The 14,128-nt window shown below is 38.5% G+C and overlaps 1 protein-coding gene, 1 long non-coding RNA gene and 1 pseudogene across 2 annotated transcripts; 2 read left to right on the top strand and 1 right to left on the bottom strand.

The window, feature by feature from the left end:
- Positions 1–962: 962 nt before the first annotated feature.
- Positions 963–2,636, top strand: LOC141429493 (uncharacterized). Its single transcript, XR_012451545.1, has 2 exons — positions 963–2,348; positions 2,523–2,636. It is a non-coding gene; the product is annotated as an uncharacterized lncRNA (long non-coding RNA).
- A 6,249-nt stretch (positions 2,637–8,885) lies between these two features.
- Positions 8,886–10,834, bottom strand: LOC141429491 (ELAV-like protein 1 pseudogene; annotated as a pseudogene).
- Positions 10,835–11,046: 212 nt separating this feature from the next.
- On the top strand, positions 11,047–13,363 carry mRpL33 (mitochondrial ribosomal protein L33). Its single transcript, XM_074089805.1, has 3 exons — positions 11,047–11,233; positions 11,308–11,411; positions 13,184–13,363. The coding sequence occupies exons 1-3, from the start codon at positions 11,193–11,195 to the stop codon at positions 13,240–13,242; spliced, it is 204 nt and encodes a 67-aa protein (XP_073945906.1). The 5' UTR covers positions 11,047–11,192; the 3' UTR covers positions 13,243–13,363.
- Positions 13,364–14,128: the final 765 nt, after the last annotated feature.

Genomic DNA, 14,128 nt, shown 5'->3' with positions numbered 1-14,128 from the left:
GAACTTTTTTGTTGGTACCTGATTGTCTTGGTGTTAGAGGAAGATTTTACGCATAAAAAGTCATGTTATTCCGCCTAGATCCAGCATAAATACGACGTTTACGAGCATCAGAAGTGAATAATATATTTGTTTTTAATAGCAATACCCTATCAAGATGTCTGGAAGGCGTAAGTGTTTCAAGTTATCCATCATATCTACGTAAAGAAACAAATTAAGCTATAACTATAACAGCTTATTAAATAAGCCATAAATAGAAATATTAAATAAAGAATTTGCTGCAGACAAATAAGCCTTATTTGTCTGCAGCAGCAACGCACGTAAAATGAGATTAAGTCGGCAGGATCCTGAATTTAAGTGCCACACAATCCAGACCCTATACTAAGAAGTGCAAAATTCGAAATTCATATCTGCTGTCCCGCTGACGCTAATATTATTTATTTAATAAGAGAGTGAGTAGTAGCCCCCCCAGACGTCTAGGTCCTAGGTCAGCGATGGAGTGCGCTAGTCCTTTCAACTTCGTTAGAATAGCAAGGCGTTTGTGCTTATACATTTTAATAAGATTATAACGGTTTTTGACCCCCGACGCGAAAAGAGGGGTGTTATAAGTTTGACGTCAATGTCTATTTGTCGACAAGTCTGTCTGTATCGATCTTTACGGATGAACTAATTTCTTAATTGAATTTTGAAATTTCAATTTTGGGGTTTTTCAACCGAAGCTTATAACCCCAGTCACCTAACACCTTCGCTCTAAGTAAAATCAACATTTATTCAAATAAGCAATTTTTTTTGCATTAAAAATTAGGTCAGGTAAGTAATTTGCGAATATATTCTTCAATAATCCACCAAAATTTATCACCGCGACAGTAAAATAAAAAAAAAAACTAATAATTTTGTAAAAATCAGGCGAAATTGCTATAAGACCATTTATTTCATAATTTATGTTCTTTGTGACACATGTAAAATCCACTTATTTTTTTTAAAGGAACTTAAAAAAGGCTTCATATTTTGAAAAGTAGAAATTAAAAATTAGTTACTAGTTACTGGCATAAATGGTAAGTATAGTTAAGGTTTAGGTATGTCTTTAACGTGCCTTGAGACTTTTTGTACTTATTTTTGCTGCTAATTTTATATCGGTTTAACAAAATACGTAATTTCCAATCATATCTATTGTTGGATTTTAAATGATAATATGTGACTTAAAAAATCTTATTTTATTTTACTTAAGTGGTGGTGATCGCTTTTTAGCGATAAGACCGCCTATTGACTACCTGATTTTTTTATTTTTGTAATGGCTGTACTGTACCTACTGCTTTTGGTGATCAATAAAGAATATTTGTATTGTATTGTATTTTTTTCTTTATTTCCTGTTAGATATATTGGTGGATTCGGCTTACGGGTCTAAAAACTGAATTATTCAAACATATTTTGACAGTAAATTTACTGATAAAATTTTTGCTCAAAAAAAAACACCCTAGTATTTTAAGGAACAATTTCTTTTACCATCTTCCGGAACCAAATTTTGGTGGATTAGAAAATATAGGTTTTTAAAATTACACGTAAAAGCCGTACACAAAAAAATAGCCTTATATCGAATTATTTCCAAAAAAACTGTAGAATGACCAGGCTATTAAAAATGTGGACATCTTAAAGCGCTCGGTTGTTTTATGCGATAAACGCAATGCGTTTGAAAGGCGAAAATCGTAATAGCTTAAATACGCCAATAGTGGCGTGGGGTGGTCGCCCAAGTGCGAGTCGGACTCGCGCACTGATAGTTCAATACAAATTTCAGGTAGGTACGTCAAAATTACAGATGTGCAAGTTGCGAAACGTTTCCAAAAATTTGGTAAAGTTCTCGGAAATTTGTAGAAATTTTCAAAAGAAATATACATTTTTACCATCCATTGATTAGTGTTAACTGACGGTTAAATGTGATGCCGTCTCCGTCTATTCGAACAAAACAAATAAAATAATACTAACACATATCAGTTAACACTAATCAACGGATGGTGAAACAGCCCCTAAATTAAAGAAACGGAAAGTTTCAATCTCCATACAAAATTGTGAGAAGTTTCCGAAATTTGCCTATATGAAAAATTCCACAATTTTCGAAAGTTTCCTTTGGCACATCGTACTCTAATACGCTACGGTTGTATCCATAATTATAGTGTCAGCAAAAATTTGCTTCTAAGCAAAATACTATGGGATCATTTTTTATTGGCTGGCACCCCTCTTATTTTTTATTTGAATTTAATTTTAATATCTCCTATTAGATAGATATAATAGAAATACTGATATTTATAAATTTTAGTTACTTAGCTGTTTTGTCTATTACAGTTCTCGAAATAGAGGTACCATCAGCCAAATATGTGGTCTGCCACCCTAGAGTTGATAATCGTTTGCATGTCATAAAACAATAATGCCAAAAGACGTGTCTGTCAACTTGAAAGTTCGACTTTAGCGACATATTAATTTGATAGGAACTTGTTTAAAAATTGGTAGACCATTTATTTGGCTGATGGTAGGTACAGCCGTGACAAACAGACGGACAGTGAGGCTATACTGAGCGGCAGAGAATCTAGTCTTCAAATGTATGCAGTAATAGGTAATTTTGTATGTAGAGTGGGTCAAATTTTGTGCTGCTGAGTAATATAAATAAAAGAAAAGAAAGAAAGAAAAACATTTATTCGTGACATTTTTTTACAAATAAAAGAAAAAGAAAAAAGGAAATAAATTTTGTCACGAAATGGTCCCAACTCAGCATGATGTCAACCTTGCGGCCGACGCTGGTCTTCCGTAAAAATAAGTCCGTGGAAATAAGGTTTCGTTTATCACTATTCTGGTACGAAACCCTTTTTTTATTTTATTCGACTGGATCGCAAACGAGCAATTGGGTCTGCTGATGGTAAAAGATCACCACCGCCCAATAAACATCTGCAACACCAGGGGTATTGCAGATGCGTTGCCAACCTAGAGGCCTAAGATGGGATACCTCAAGTGCCAGTAATTTCACCGGCTGTCTTACTCTCCACGCCGAAACACATCAGTGCAAGCACTGCTGCTTCACGACAGGATTAGCGAGCAAGACCCTAAAGATATGCCTCGCTATCGCAACTGATGTTCAAGTTTCGTTTAATTTTTCCTCAAATATCTACGCGAGAATGATCCAATCTCTCTACTTTGGCAACAACACCTAACGAAGTGAAACTCTAACCCAATGTTAATAAACAATGAACGTACTATTAACTGTTACGCAGTATGACTTAAAATGCATGATTTAGGTGGCAACACGAATGAGTCTTGGTGCGCGGGAATTAAAAACCGTTAGATACGTATACGTTACGTTAAGTTAAACCCAACAGGTGGTCTATTAGCAAGCGCATCCCTTGAGAACATATTCATTACGCACACACACATACATACACATTAGAAGAGTTTTATTTTTAACCCCCGACGCAAAAAGGGGGGGTGTGACAAGTTTGACGCCAATGTCTGTCTATGGCATCCTATCTTACAAACAGATGGCCCGACGATGCGGTTTTTTACCTGAAATCGAGTTACCTTAGGGTGGTTCTTACTCGTAGCTATGTTTGATAAAAATCGGCTTCTAGCCATTTTTGAGATATTGAAATTTGAAATGATGTCGGGGCTTTTTTTTTTCAAAACAAAAAATGCTCTCTGGGCACATGTATATTTATTTATATATTTATCTTCCTTAACAGACAACTCATCACCACTATGATGTTTTCTGTGAAAAGAAATTATTTCACAGCAGATCATGACAATAAGGTAGCTAAATTTCATCAACGACTAGTTCACCCATAGAAGATTAAACGACATTTTACCACACTGGCATTTTGTTACGAAACGGCTTCTGTTCAATAGGACAATCTTGCCAGAGCGGCTAGGTTGAGAGCTACAGATGATGGGAGTCGAGTTTTTGTTATAACTTACTCAGGTTGTCAGGCTCTGTGTTTTCAAATGACCGATAGGGTATAGGTAACTGACAATGGGATTGCAAAGACTAATGTTTTAGAAGAAGGACGAGTCACTATTTACCGATTGAGAAACTACGTTATTTATACAACCTTCAGAATAGATCGCGTCTAACACGGGTATAGTACGTTTTTATCAAACATTCATGCTACGTATGCTTCTTAGTTAGCAAGCAAGCCTTTACATAAAGAGTAGCCCAGTTATAATGCTTCAAAGGAAACACCTAAACACACACGATTACAAATTCAGTTTGTAACCATACGCAGCGCGCTGCTTGTAGATGGTTACGTAACGTCGTCGTGTTTATAATTCTCTATTTTCGGACAATTCGGTCTTTTTTTCAATGTCATGTCAACAGAATCAAGTCGATCTCATTACTGAATGCTTTGCTTTGTATGCGGGCTAGGTGCTTATCCGAATCGGATTTGCCTTTAGAATTAGCGAGTAGGTAAGGTATTACTAATTAATAATTGTTTTAACGTCTGCATTATTTAATATTTTAAGGGTACCTACTAACTCAGTTTCATCAATTTTTCAATATGGTTCTGGTTCAATAAAACTGCTAGTCCATTTCAAATCACAATAAAACAGTCGTGATTTTTCAATTTCTTACAGTAACTTTTCATTTCACCGCTTGTTTTAGCAACGTACTTAATCAGTAGCACGTTTGACGCAATTAAGCCTTGACCTTTAAGGTTCCACTCGAATCGTTTTCGATCTTTATAAGCTAATGAAAAAGGACTCGCCGACCAATTTGTAGCTTGGGCTTGGACAAAGAAACCCAACGAATATTATTAACAACCCTCGCACCCACGTCGTTAAACGGAAGTGGTATTTTTACTTCGACTTAGTTAATTGATATGGATCATCGACGAGGTCACAAGAAGCCACATGGTTGCTATATTTTTCGAAGAAACTTGAACATGTCCGCCATTACGCTTGTGGTGATTTTCGTTGTTTTAATATGCGATACGGAAAGATTGCACGAATTCGGCAAAATTCGTCATTAACAAGCGAGTCCGGCTACTCGGGCGCATGACAAAAAACAACCAGTCCCGACGCTTGTTCAGTCAGGTAGGCAATTATAATACAGCTTGTGGGACCATAAAACTTGATAAAAGCGGAGAGCCCCTCACCTCTACAGAATGTGATTCTCTCCGTGTCCACATCTCAATAACTGGACATATTTCTCGTCATTAAAATTTAGTCATTAATTTGGACTTCATTTCAAACAGATTTAGGGGCTGTTTCACGATCCATTGATTAGTGTTAACTGGCGGTTAGGTGTGATGCCGTCTCTATTTGTTTTGTTCGAATAGACGGAGACGGCATCACATTTAACCGTCGGTTAACGCTAATCAATGGATGGTGAAACAGCCCCTTAATAAAACAAGTTAAAAACAACGATGTTGCTAAAGAGATCTGGGAAACTCGCACAAGCTTATGACGTTATGAACGATAACAAAGTTAATATACCCCGACATGATAGCGAAAAAATGCTATCTAAATCTATATAAAACGTTACTGATACATAATCATGAAGACAATTATTGTACTTTGCGTTAAAATGGAAGTTAACGCCTTTGTTAACGCCTACTGAAATTAAACACGTGGGAGGTTTACAAAAAACCGCTATTAAGAATTTGTATTCAACTAGAAAAAACTGCAAACCATGATAGGATAATAAGAGTAATTCGTGCAACGGTACAATTAAATTCATACCTACCTGGAGATAACGGTTGTTCAACTATTTATATCCAGTATATATTCAACAGTAACAAATTATGTTATGTGATAGCTTTACAATTTTGTTGAAGCTAAGTGACGTACAACGCGTCATGAGTCAACGTTTATTCACCGAACAACTTGGCTGTGAAACCGATCCTACTATATTATAAATGAAATGAGGAAGTTTGTGAAGATGTTTGCTATTCAACCAGAATGGATTTTACTTTCCGAAATTAATGATTATTATAATTATAAAGGATATATTATAGTTTTTATCCTCAAAAATTGAATAGTACCTACCCGCAGTTTAGCGATAAACGAATTCTTTCCAAACGAAACAGCTAGTAAAGACTAAAACTCCGTAAGTCCCCTGTGCATCTTTATCGGCAACTACCTCGTGATATTCCCAAAGGTGTAAAACTGTAAAAGCCGTTAAGGACCGTCTGCGTCAAATCGATTCAGCCTCTAATTACGGAGACGCAGGTCAACCACCCCTTTATCTGGGGGTTAAGCATTCCTATTTCCATTAATACGTACCTTAATAAAACCGGTCTGTCGAACGCCTCTATCAACTTGGGTATTGAAACGTTCAAGTTGCTTCGTTTCATTGTCAAATCTAAATAAATTATCATGGCCGGTCATATTTTACGATGCTACTGCAAAATGGTCGAAACATTTAAATCTAGAAACCGGAATATGATAAATAAAGATGTAAATTCGCGGGTTGAAAGGCGAGAGCAAATAACAAAATGAAATATCATTCATGAGTTTACCGACTATGAGTCTGTGCAGTGTTTTGTACGACTCTGGCATTGACAGAATCAGTGACCATGAGGAGCTCATATGTATCATCCTATTTCACATGCGAAATACCAAGAAAATAAGAGGTATGAGGATCGAAGCATCAATCCCCAAATTTCGGAGCCTATATCGTAGTTAAAATTTTGTAACTGGGTTCGTTATACGAACTTAAGAGCTTATTAGTAAGCAAGAATGTCAGATACTTTCACTATCGGAAGTGGTTGAGGTCCATTTCGTGTTAAGGAACATTCCTCCTCTGGCCCAGTTAGCCGAGCTTGCCGTAGTGGTGTGACAACCAACGATAATTACGTAACATTTAGCTATTTCTAATAAAATTAGTTGCGTTCCTTCTATAGTAAACGCGCTAAGCTAATACCGAAATTTGACGCCAATCCTATTAGCTCCCTGTAACACGTTCCTCTGAATGTGAACCCGGTCAACAAATGTAATCTCAAAAGATTATATCTACACTACATTATTCTATTTTCCAATGAAAAAGTCTGCAGAAGTGAATAAATCATATAGTCGGCGAGGCGAGGCCGCGGGGGTCGTCGCCAGACGAGACGTCCTTGAGAAGGACATCAGGCAAGTCCTCCGACCAATATCTCCGCAGTAATGCGTTATCTCCTACAAATATTGAGCTTTGTTAGCAAGCCCGCTCTTCAGACGCTCGTCGGTCCGCTTTGCAACCATTATCAGTGCAACCTTATCAACTACAGCGCTGTTGTTCACGACTAAAGCTATCTATAACATACAAAAGCGTGTTTTACGACACTAATCGTAAACCAGACCTAGCGTGAAATCGAATATTTTACGACTTTTACGATCTACCTAGGTTACGATAAAAAATGTTTCCAAAAATTTTATAAAGATCTTTAAGTACCTATTGGACTAGAATTTCTGAAAGTCTGGCATTTTTATATTTCAGAAAATATAAAACTCACCCGTCTTGCAGATGTGACGTTATACTTACTTTCTACTTTCACTCCTAAAATTGTTGGTACGATACGATACCTAATTGTCCCACATAATTGCTATGGGAGGATAGGGTCTGCTGCGATATTCTCCGGTGGACTATTAAAGCAGAAAAACAAAGTTTTCCATTACTTAATAAAAATAAAAGTTTTGATTGAGATAACAATAACTCTCTTCCAGTCAAAGGTTGAACGGCAGAGATCCCTTCAGATCTGAGTCCGCTTTTGTACTAAGCACTTTTTTTGTAACCTTTTTGTATTTACTTTTTGTACAATAAAGAGAGCACATTTGATACATATTTGTATGCAAATTGCGATGTCCAATTTGTCACATCTCAGTTCCGTGCGGACTGACGCATCCGAAAGTTAACCGTTCCGTTTTTTGTGGCTGCATTGCATCTTCATAATTCTACCGCAATACAACCAAGGACATTTTATTCGATACTTTGCCGAATACAAAGCCAAGCGAAAGCAAGATGTCGTATCTCTAGTTTAAAACGTGATACACCATTGTTTTGCTAAAATCTGTAAGCTTGAAAATGTCGAATCGTGGTCCTTGTTTCGCCCACCCTACGAGAGACGACGCCATACGTCAAAAAAGAGCACATTGTTCGCTCGACGCTTTCACGCTACTTCGCATACTTTGTTAGATTAGGTCGAGGGCAGCCATCTTTCCAACTTATTGCAACAGGAGAATATCGAAGCTGACCCAGGATAGGCAAGGCATCTACGCTACAACTAATTGTGGCAGTCTATTTAGTCTCCTAAGTCACGTTATAAAAGTTTGGCTTTTGGCAACTGGACAGGATCGTTAAGTTCAGTTTAATCTTATCAACTTCCTAATGCTCGCTTAGATAAAAGCTGACCAACTAGCCCAAGGCATCGTCATACATTTCCTTGTTTTGCGCCTAACTACTGAACTGTCTGCGAGCCTAAAGTTTATTCTAATGTTAAATGTACGTATAAAAATATTAATTCTGATCAGTATATTAATTTTTCTCACGGTGGCGACTGGCGAGTACATAATAAATAGCGTGTGTTAATGGCTTGTCGTTTAACGTGGTTTGCGGAAATACGGAACGCGATTGCGCCAAAAATAATATAGATTTAGAAACTAATGACGAGCAAACAATAACGACAGCCATAACCCGTGAAGTAACATAAACAAATAAAACGTATTTCTGTATCTCCACTACACGCATGCAATATTTAAGCAGAATACAGCGACCTGCCGCGGGACAATACACACAGTTAGGTATATACTACATTAACGTACATGAAACAACTACTGCCACAAATATTATTATGTATATAATGTAAGTAAATAAGGACACAAATGGGGAGGGGATAAATTGATAATAGAAAAAAATAGAGAAATATACAATAAACTCTATTTAAACATGAAATTTATTAAAGAGTAAAAAACATACAATGGTTTGTTTTACACAAAATAAAATACCTGGAGGGTAAAGGGGCGATGGCCCGGGACAGCGCGACAGGTCCATACAATAGGTTCATAATATAATACCATACGATAATAAAAATTACACATATATGATACTGTCAAGCAACTAAACCAACTCACAGATAGTCATGTCGCTCTCTCGCGAATATAAAACTATGTTAAATCTTACAAAAATACTTATGCGACTAATCTGAAATGCACATAGAGGATCTCGCGTCTCGACTACAAAAATATTTTGAGATTGGAATGAATCTTTCATTAAGCTTTCGGCCTCGGATTGATCACAAACGAGACGGCGTACTAAACGTCCGTTCACATTCTAATTGCTTCGCTTCTGTGTCTTAAAGCTAACGGAAAGAACCTGTCCATTGAGCGTGTAGCCGTTGAGCGCCTGGATGGCCATAGCGGCCTCGTCGTACTCGCGCATGTTCACGAACGCAAACCCTTTGTTTTTCTTGGTCTCGGGATCCTTGATCACCTTTATAGAGTCGATGGCTCCATAGGGGCCGAAGAGCTGCCAGAGGGCGAGCTCCTCCGTGTCCTCCCCGATGTTGTATACATACACTGTGGTCTGGTGCGGCGCCGGCGGCGCGCCCAGCATCGGCACGGGGCTGGCGGGCGCGCCCAGCAGCGGCAGCGGCGAGTGATTGGCCGCCGCCATCGGGTTGAAGCGCTGCTGCCCCTTGGTGATGAAGGGCAGCGCCTTGCCCGGCGACGGCAGCAGCGGCGGCGGCGACGCCTGCGGGAAGCCGGGCGCAAACGCCGCCGGCCGCGCGCCGAACGCCGCGCTCAGGTTCGTGCCGTTGAAAGCGGCCGGCGACGCCCCGTTGAAGACGGCGCCACCGTTGTAGGCGAGCGGCGCGGGCGGCACGCCGGCACGCGGGCTGGGGCGCGGCGCGTTCTTGTTAGCGTTGGGCTTGTTGGCGAACTTGACGACGACGGCGCCGGCGCCCGGCAGCGGCGTGCTGCCGTTCAGCTCGGCGATGGCCTCCTCGGCCTGCGAGCGCGTCTCGTAGCACACGAAGCCGATGCCCTGCGATACGCGGCTGTTGGTAATCACGCCGAACTGGCCGAACATCACATTGAGGCGCTCCAGCGTCATGTCGGGCGGCAAGTTGCTGATGTACAGGTTGGACTCTGTGTCGGGCTTGTGGGATGCCTTGTTCTCGGGGTTGAGCAGCGCGAAGGACACTTTGAGCGTTTTACCCTGCATAAGCAGGCCGTTGAAGGCGGCGCGCGCCTTCTCCGCGTCCTCGTGTTTCTCGTACTCCACAAAGCCGTACCCGCGGTTCGCGATCAGCTTGCAGCTCTCGATCTTGCCCATCGCCGAGAACAACGCGTACATCATATCGCGCGTCATCAGCTCCGGTATGTAGTTGACCATCAGCTTCGTCGGTGACACATTGGAATTATTGGCGTCCCCGCCGCCATTCTCTTCGCGTTTTACGTTCATTTCGTTTTTCATTGTTCTCGATTTGTTAAAACTACACTACGGAAACAAAATACTAGTAAAACTCACACTATTGCCGCTTGATTATTTCATTTGCGACACGGTAAATGAACAAAGAACGAACACAAAAAATAGTAGCCGCACGAAAACGCCAACGACGCCGGTTCACAAGTTCATCATCATCGCAGTTTGTTTTTCGAATGTTACCAGGATATATATCGGGCCCTATACGTCGAAAATGTAACTAGGGACTCTGTTGCATTTCAAGAATCCCAGCACTTCCGTTTTATCCCGCAAAAACACTGAACTTTAAAACAAATATCAAAAATGCACCTGTAGCGAATCTGCTGCTGTCAAATAATAATTAAATTACTTTTTCGCACATACGTGGCATTATTTTAAAAAATATTTTGTCTATGTAGTTTTTATTTTTAAACTTTTGGCACTACCACAGATAAAGAATTATTAGCACAAACTATAAAGAGAAGATATTCGTTTCACTTGTCATCCTACCTACAGCTTGAGCTCGGTGCTATTAGCATGTTGGCGCACATGTAAATATACAATATTTTACTTCATAGGATACTTTTTAGTCTATGGTTAAAATTGTTAGTATAGTGGCGGTATTGCTTTGCTGTCAGTCTTGCCTTGTGTCAATCAATGTCAATAGGATCAGGTGTTTGATAATTCACCTATTAATTCACTAATAATTGAAGTTGTATTTATTTAATTAAATTTCATATTAAAGCGAACAAATACATTTTCACAGTTCAACGGAATTATGTTTCTCACAAATATACTGTTTAAAAAGGCGAAAAGCAAGTAAGCACTCAGAAAATGTATGAACCATTTGAAGAAACTATTCGATGATTTTCTACTAATCATTGTCGTTTTAGGCATATTATGGTGCTGATGGAGAGCATGGTGTCGGGACATAAGTTTATATCTATCCGGGAGCGACTCGCAGACAAACTCGAGCTGCTAAGATTTGATCCCTACAGTATGTAACCTACAATATTTAATGCTATTTATAATGTTTAGTTTACCTTTTAAGTTTCATACTACTTTGCCTGTTGGGTAACCAGTCCTAATGGCACTAAAATAATGCAGGCTGAGGAAAATATTTTTTTGGCACATTTGATTTTATTCATGGAAGATAATAATTATGGAGAGATATGAATCTGTGCAATATTTGGTCTGAAATAATATACTTTTAATCCCTATATTCCCATAGGATCCACGTAATATCCTAGAACCTTAACCGCTAAGGTTAGAGACATGATATTTTGGGATGGTGTTTCTCATTGAACGTAAATGGTGTCCATCATCATCATCATCATCATCCCAGCCTATATACGTCCCACTGTTGGGCACAGGCCTCCTCTCAGAACAAGAGGGCTTGGTGTCCATAATGCAATTTATTGTTGGCCATTCTCATGGGAATGTAGTAAAATCATGGAATCTCCATTTCAAGCCAAGGGTAAAAACTCTTATTTTTGTAATAACTAATTAGTAGGGATGATCGACAAAGTCAAAATATCTTTATTCAATTTAGGCTATAACAAGCACTTATGAATGTCAAGAAAAAATCTACCACCAGTTTGGACAAGTAATAATGTTTTTTTTTTTTAATTTACCCAAATTTTAAGAAACAGATCCACTTTTTTTTAACTAACCACACTAATGTTCACATAACTGATGATCATAATTAATAAAGTTCATGAATGGTGAGCTATAAGTACACATTGTTATTTTAATGTTCATTTCAGTTCATTTCATGGCAATGTATGGTTGGCACTTAGTATTTTTAACCTTTATTTTGTATAAATAAAAAAGGACTCTAAAAATGTTTTAAGGGTTAGAATAGAATACTAAAATTTGTTGCATGGATTTTGCTGACAATCTTTGATGTCTGCAAGAATATATCCATTTTAAATGACTAAAGGCCCGGGCCCACTTAGCGTCTTTCGAGCGTCGTCGTCTAGTAAACACCCGCGCACCGTCGCCTCCATATCAGGTGGCGAACTGTCAGCAGCGCTCCTCCCCTATTGACGCCGCGTCGACGCTGCGCGGGCGTTAACGAGACGCTGGCGTCCGAAAGACCGTGAACGTTACGCCGGCGCTGCGCGGGCGTTTAGTAGACAACGACGCTCGAAAGACACTAAGTGGGCCCGGGCCCTAAAAGACCTTTCCACACTGACTGAAGTTACAGAAAGGTATGTCAAGTATTGAAAATATTGCACACAGTTTTTATTGGGAAATTTAGCATTTTATATTTCAAATGCGAAATGAGTATTAAGATTTTATGACGTATTTAGAATATAAACCTCTTATATAAATCTCTGTATATGTAGTAATTTACAAAAAAATAAATAATGTTATTATTCAAATATTCAAATGTATTTGTAGAATTATGAGTATGGTCCTTGTATGGTCATTACTTTGTGTGGTTTATTAAGGATTGGCATTATAGCACTTACGAAACGCCAGTGTTGCCATGCGTGGCGCGCTTGAACAGAGCCTGAGATTGGACGCGGGAAAAGCATCGTCATTTCAGTTTTTTTTGTAAAAGAAGTCTGGCCCGAGTCGACAGTCTCAGGAACTGTTACGCGTTTCTTTATTATATATAAGACATTGAATCTTTGTTGTCCATTGCTAGGTACTCCTGTGTTTAACATGTCCGTGATTGGTGCTGTCACGCTACAGTGATTTTGCAAAATGCTCATTTTACTCCCCTAATAATTTTATTATTGAATTTGGTTTTTTTTTCAGTCCGAGCACAAAGTCTTTACAAGGAGAGAAAAAAGATCAGGAGCATCAAATCTTCATAAAATCATAAAATGTTTAATGTAGGTAGGTAGTTCTAAATGTTAAATAATAGACAGTGAAAGTGTTTTAAATGTTTTAATTTAATTATTGTACTTTAAACAATAAATAAATCTTTGGATATAACATGTTTCTTTATAGCTAGCTTGTATTCCAATGGTTAAGTACTTTTGCATGGCTAGTACGGGAGGCCAAGAGTCGCTAAGCAGCTGTATCCCTTCCTAACTTACCCATTAGAAAGAGACTGAGCAATAAGCGAGAGCTTGTCTAGCGTGCTAGACTCTGAATGACTAGCATGATGTTATACCATGCAGGAGCATATCTCTGCCACAGACAAAATATAATTTAGGTTGCCATATAGTCTGTGATATATTATTATCTGTAATAGAATATACGCATTCTTTTTATATACTCACCGGCAAAAAATTCGGCCCACCTTTCATACAAAATTACCGATTCTGCATACATTTGTGGGCCAGATTTTTTGCCGCTCAGTATATTTTAAACAGGAATGGATTCAGTTACCCATGTGTTAACTACACCGATGCTAGCAATCCTGTTATTCGTCACATAAACCTCAACGGTATAATATTTAGAGCAATGTGTAACTATATTCAATAGGTACAATACAATGAATTTAGAATATATGCTTTACTTTTGACCCTTAATGCTACTTGGTTGATACGGCATGCAATCAAAATATGAAATACATTGAGTGCCCAATACACACCGAACTGAAAGTGCCTTACTTAAACATCAAGCTAATAAAAATAATGAATTTTAGTAAAAAGAATTTTAACACCAAAAGTTATTGACACAGTCCCGGTACTAATTTTCGTCAACCGCTAAACAATTTCAAGAGCTTGTGAATTCTAAATTCACATAAATAGG

The sequence above is a fragment of the Choristoneura fumiferana genome, chromosome 7 (genome assembly GCF_025370935.1).
Source record: "Choristoneura fumiferana chromosome 7, NRCan_CFum_1, whole genome shotgun sequence".
Lineage (NCBI taxonomy): Eukaryota > Metazoa > Arthropoda > Insecta > Lepidoptera > Tortricidae > Choristoneura > Choristoneura fumiferana.
Note: the sequence above shows the minus strand (reverse complement) of the source record. Positions and strands in the feature narration are given on the sequence as shown.

Excerpts from the sequence above, each read along its gene's own strand:
- mRpL33 (XM_074089805.1), top strand. The coding sequence starts at position 11,193 with ATGTTTCTCACAAATATACTGTTTAAAAAGGCGAAAAGCAA. Across the intron at positions 11,234-11,307 it reads TTTAAAAAGGCGAAAAGCAA|GCATATTATGGTGCTGATGG; the intron begins GTAAGCACTCAG and ends TTGTCGTTTTAG. Across the intron at positions 11,412-13,183 it reads GCTAAGATTTGATCCCTACA|TCCGAGCACAAAGTCTTTAC; the intron begins GTATGTAACCTA and ends TTTTTTTTTCAG.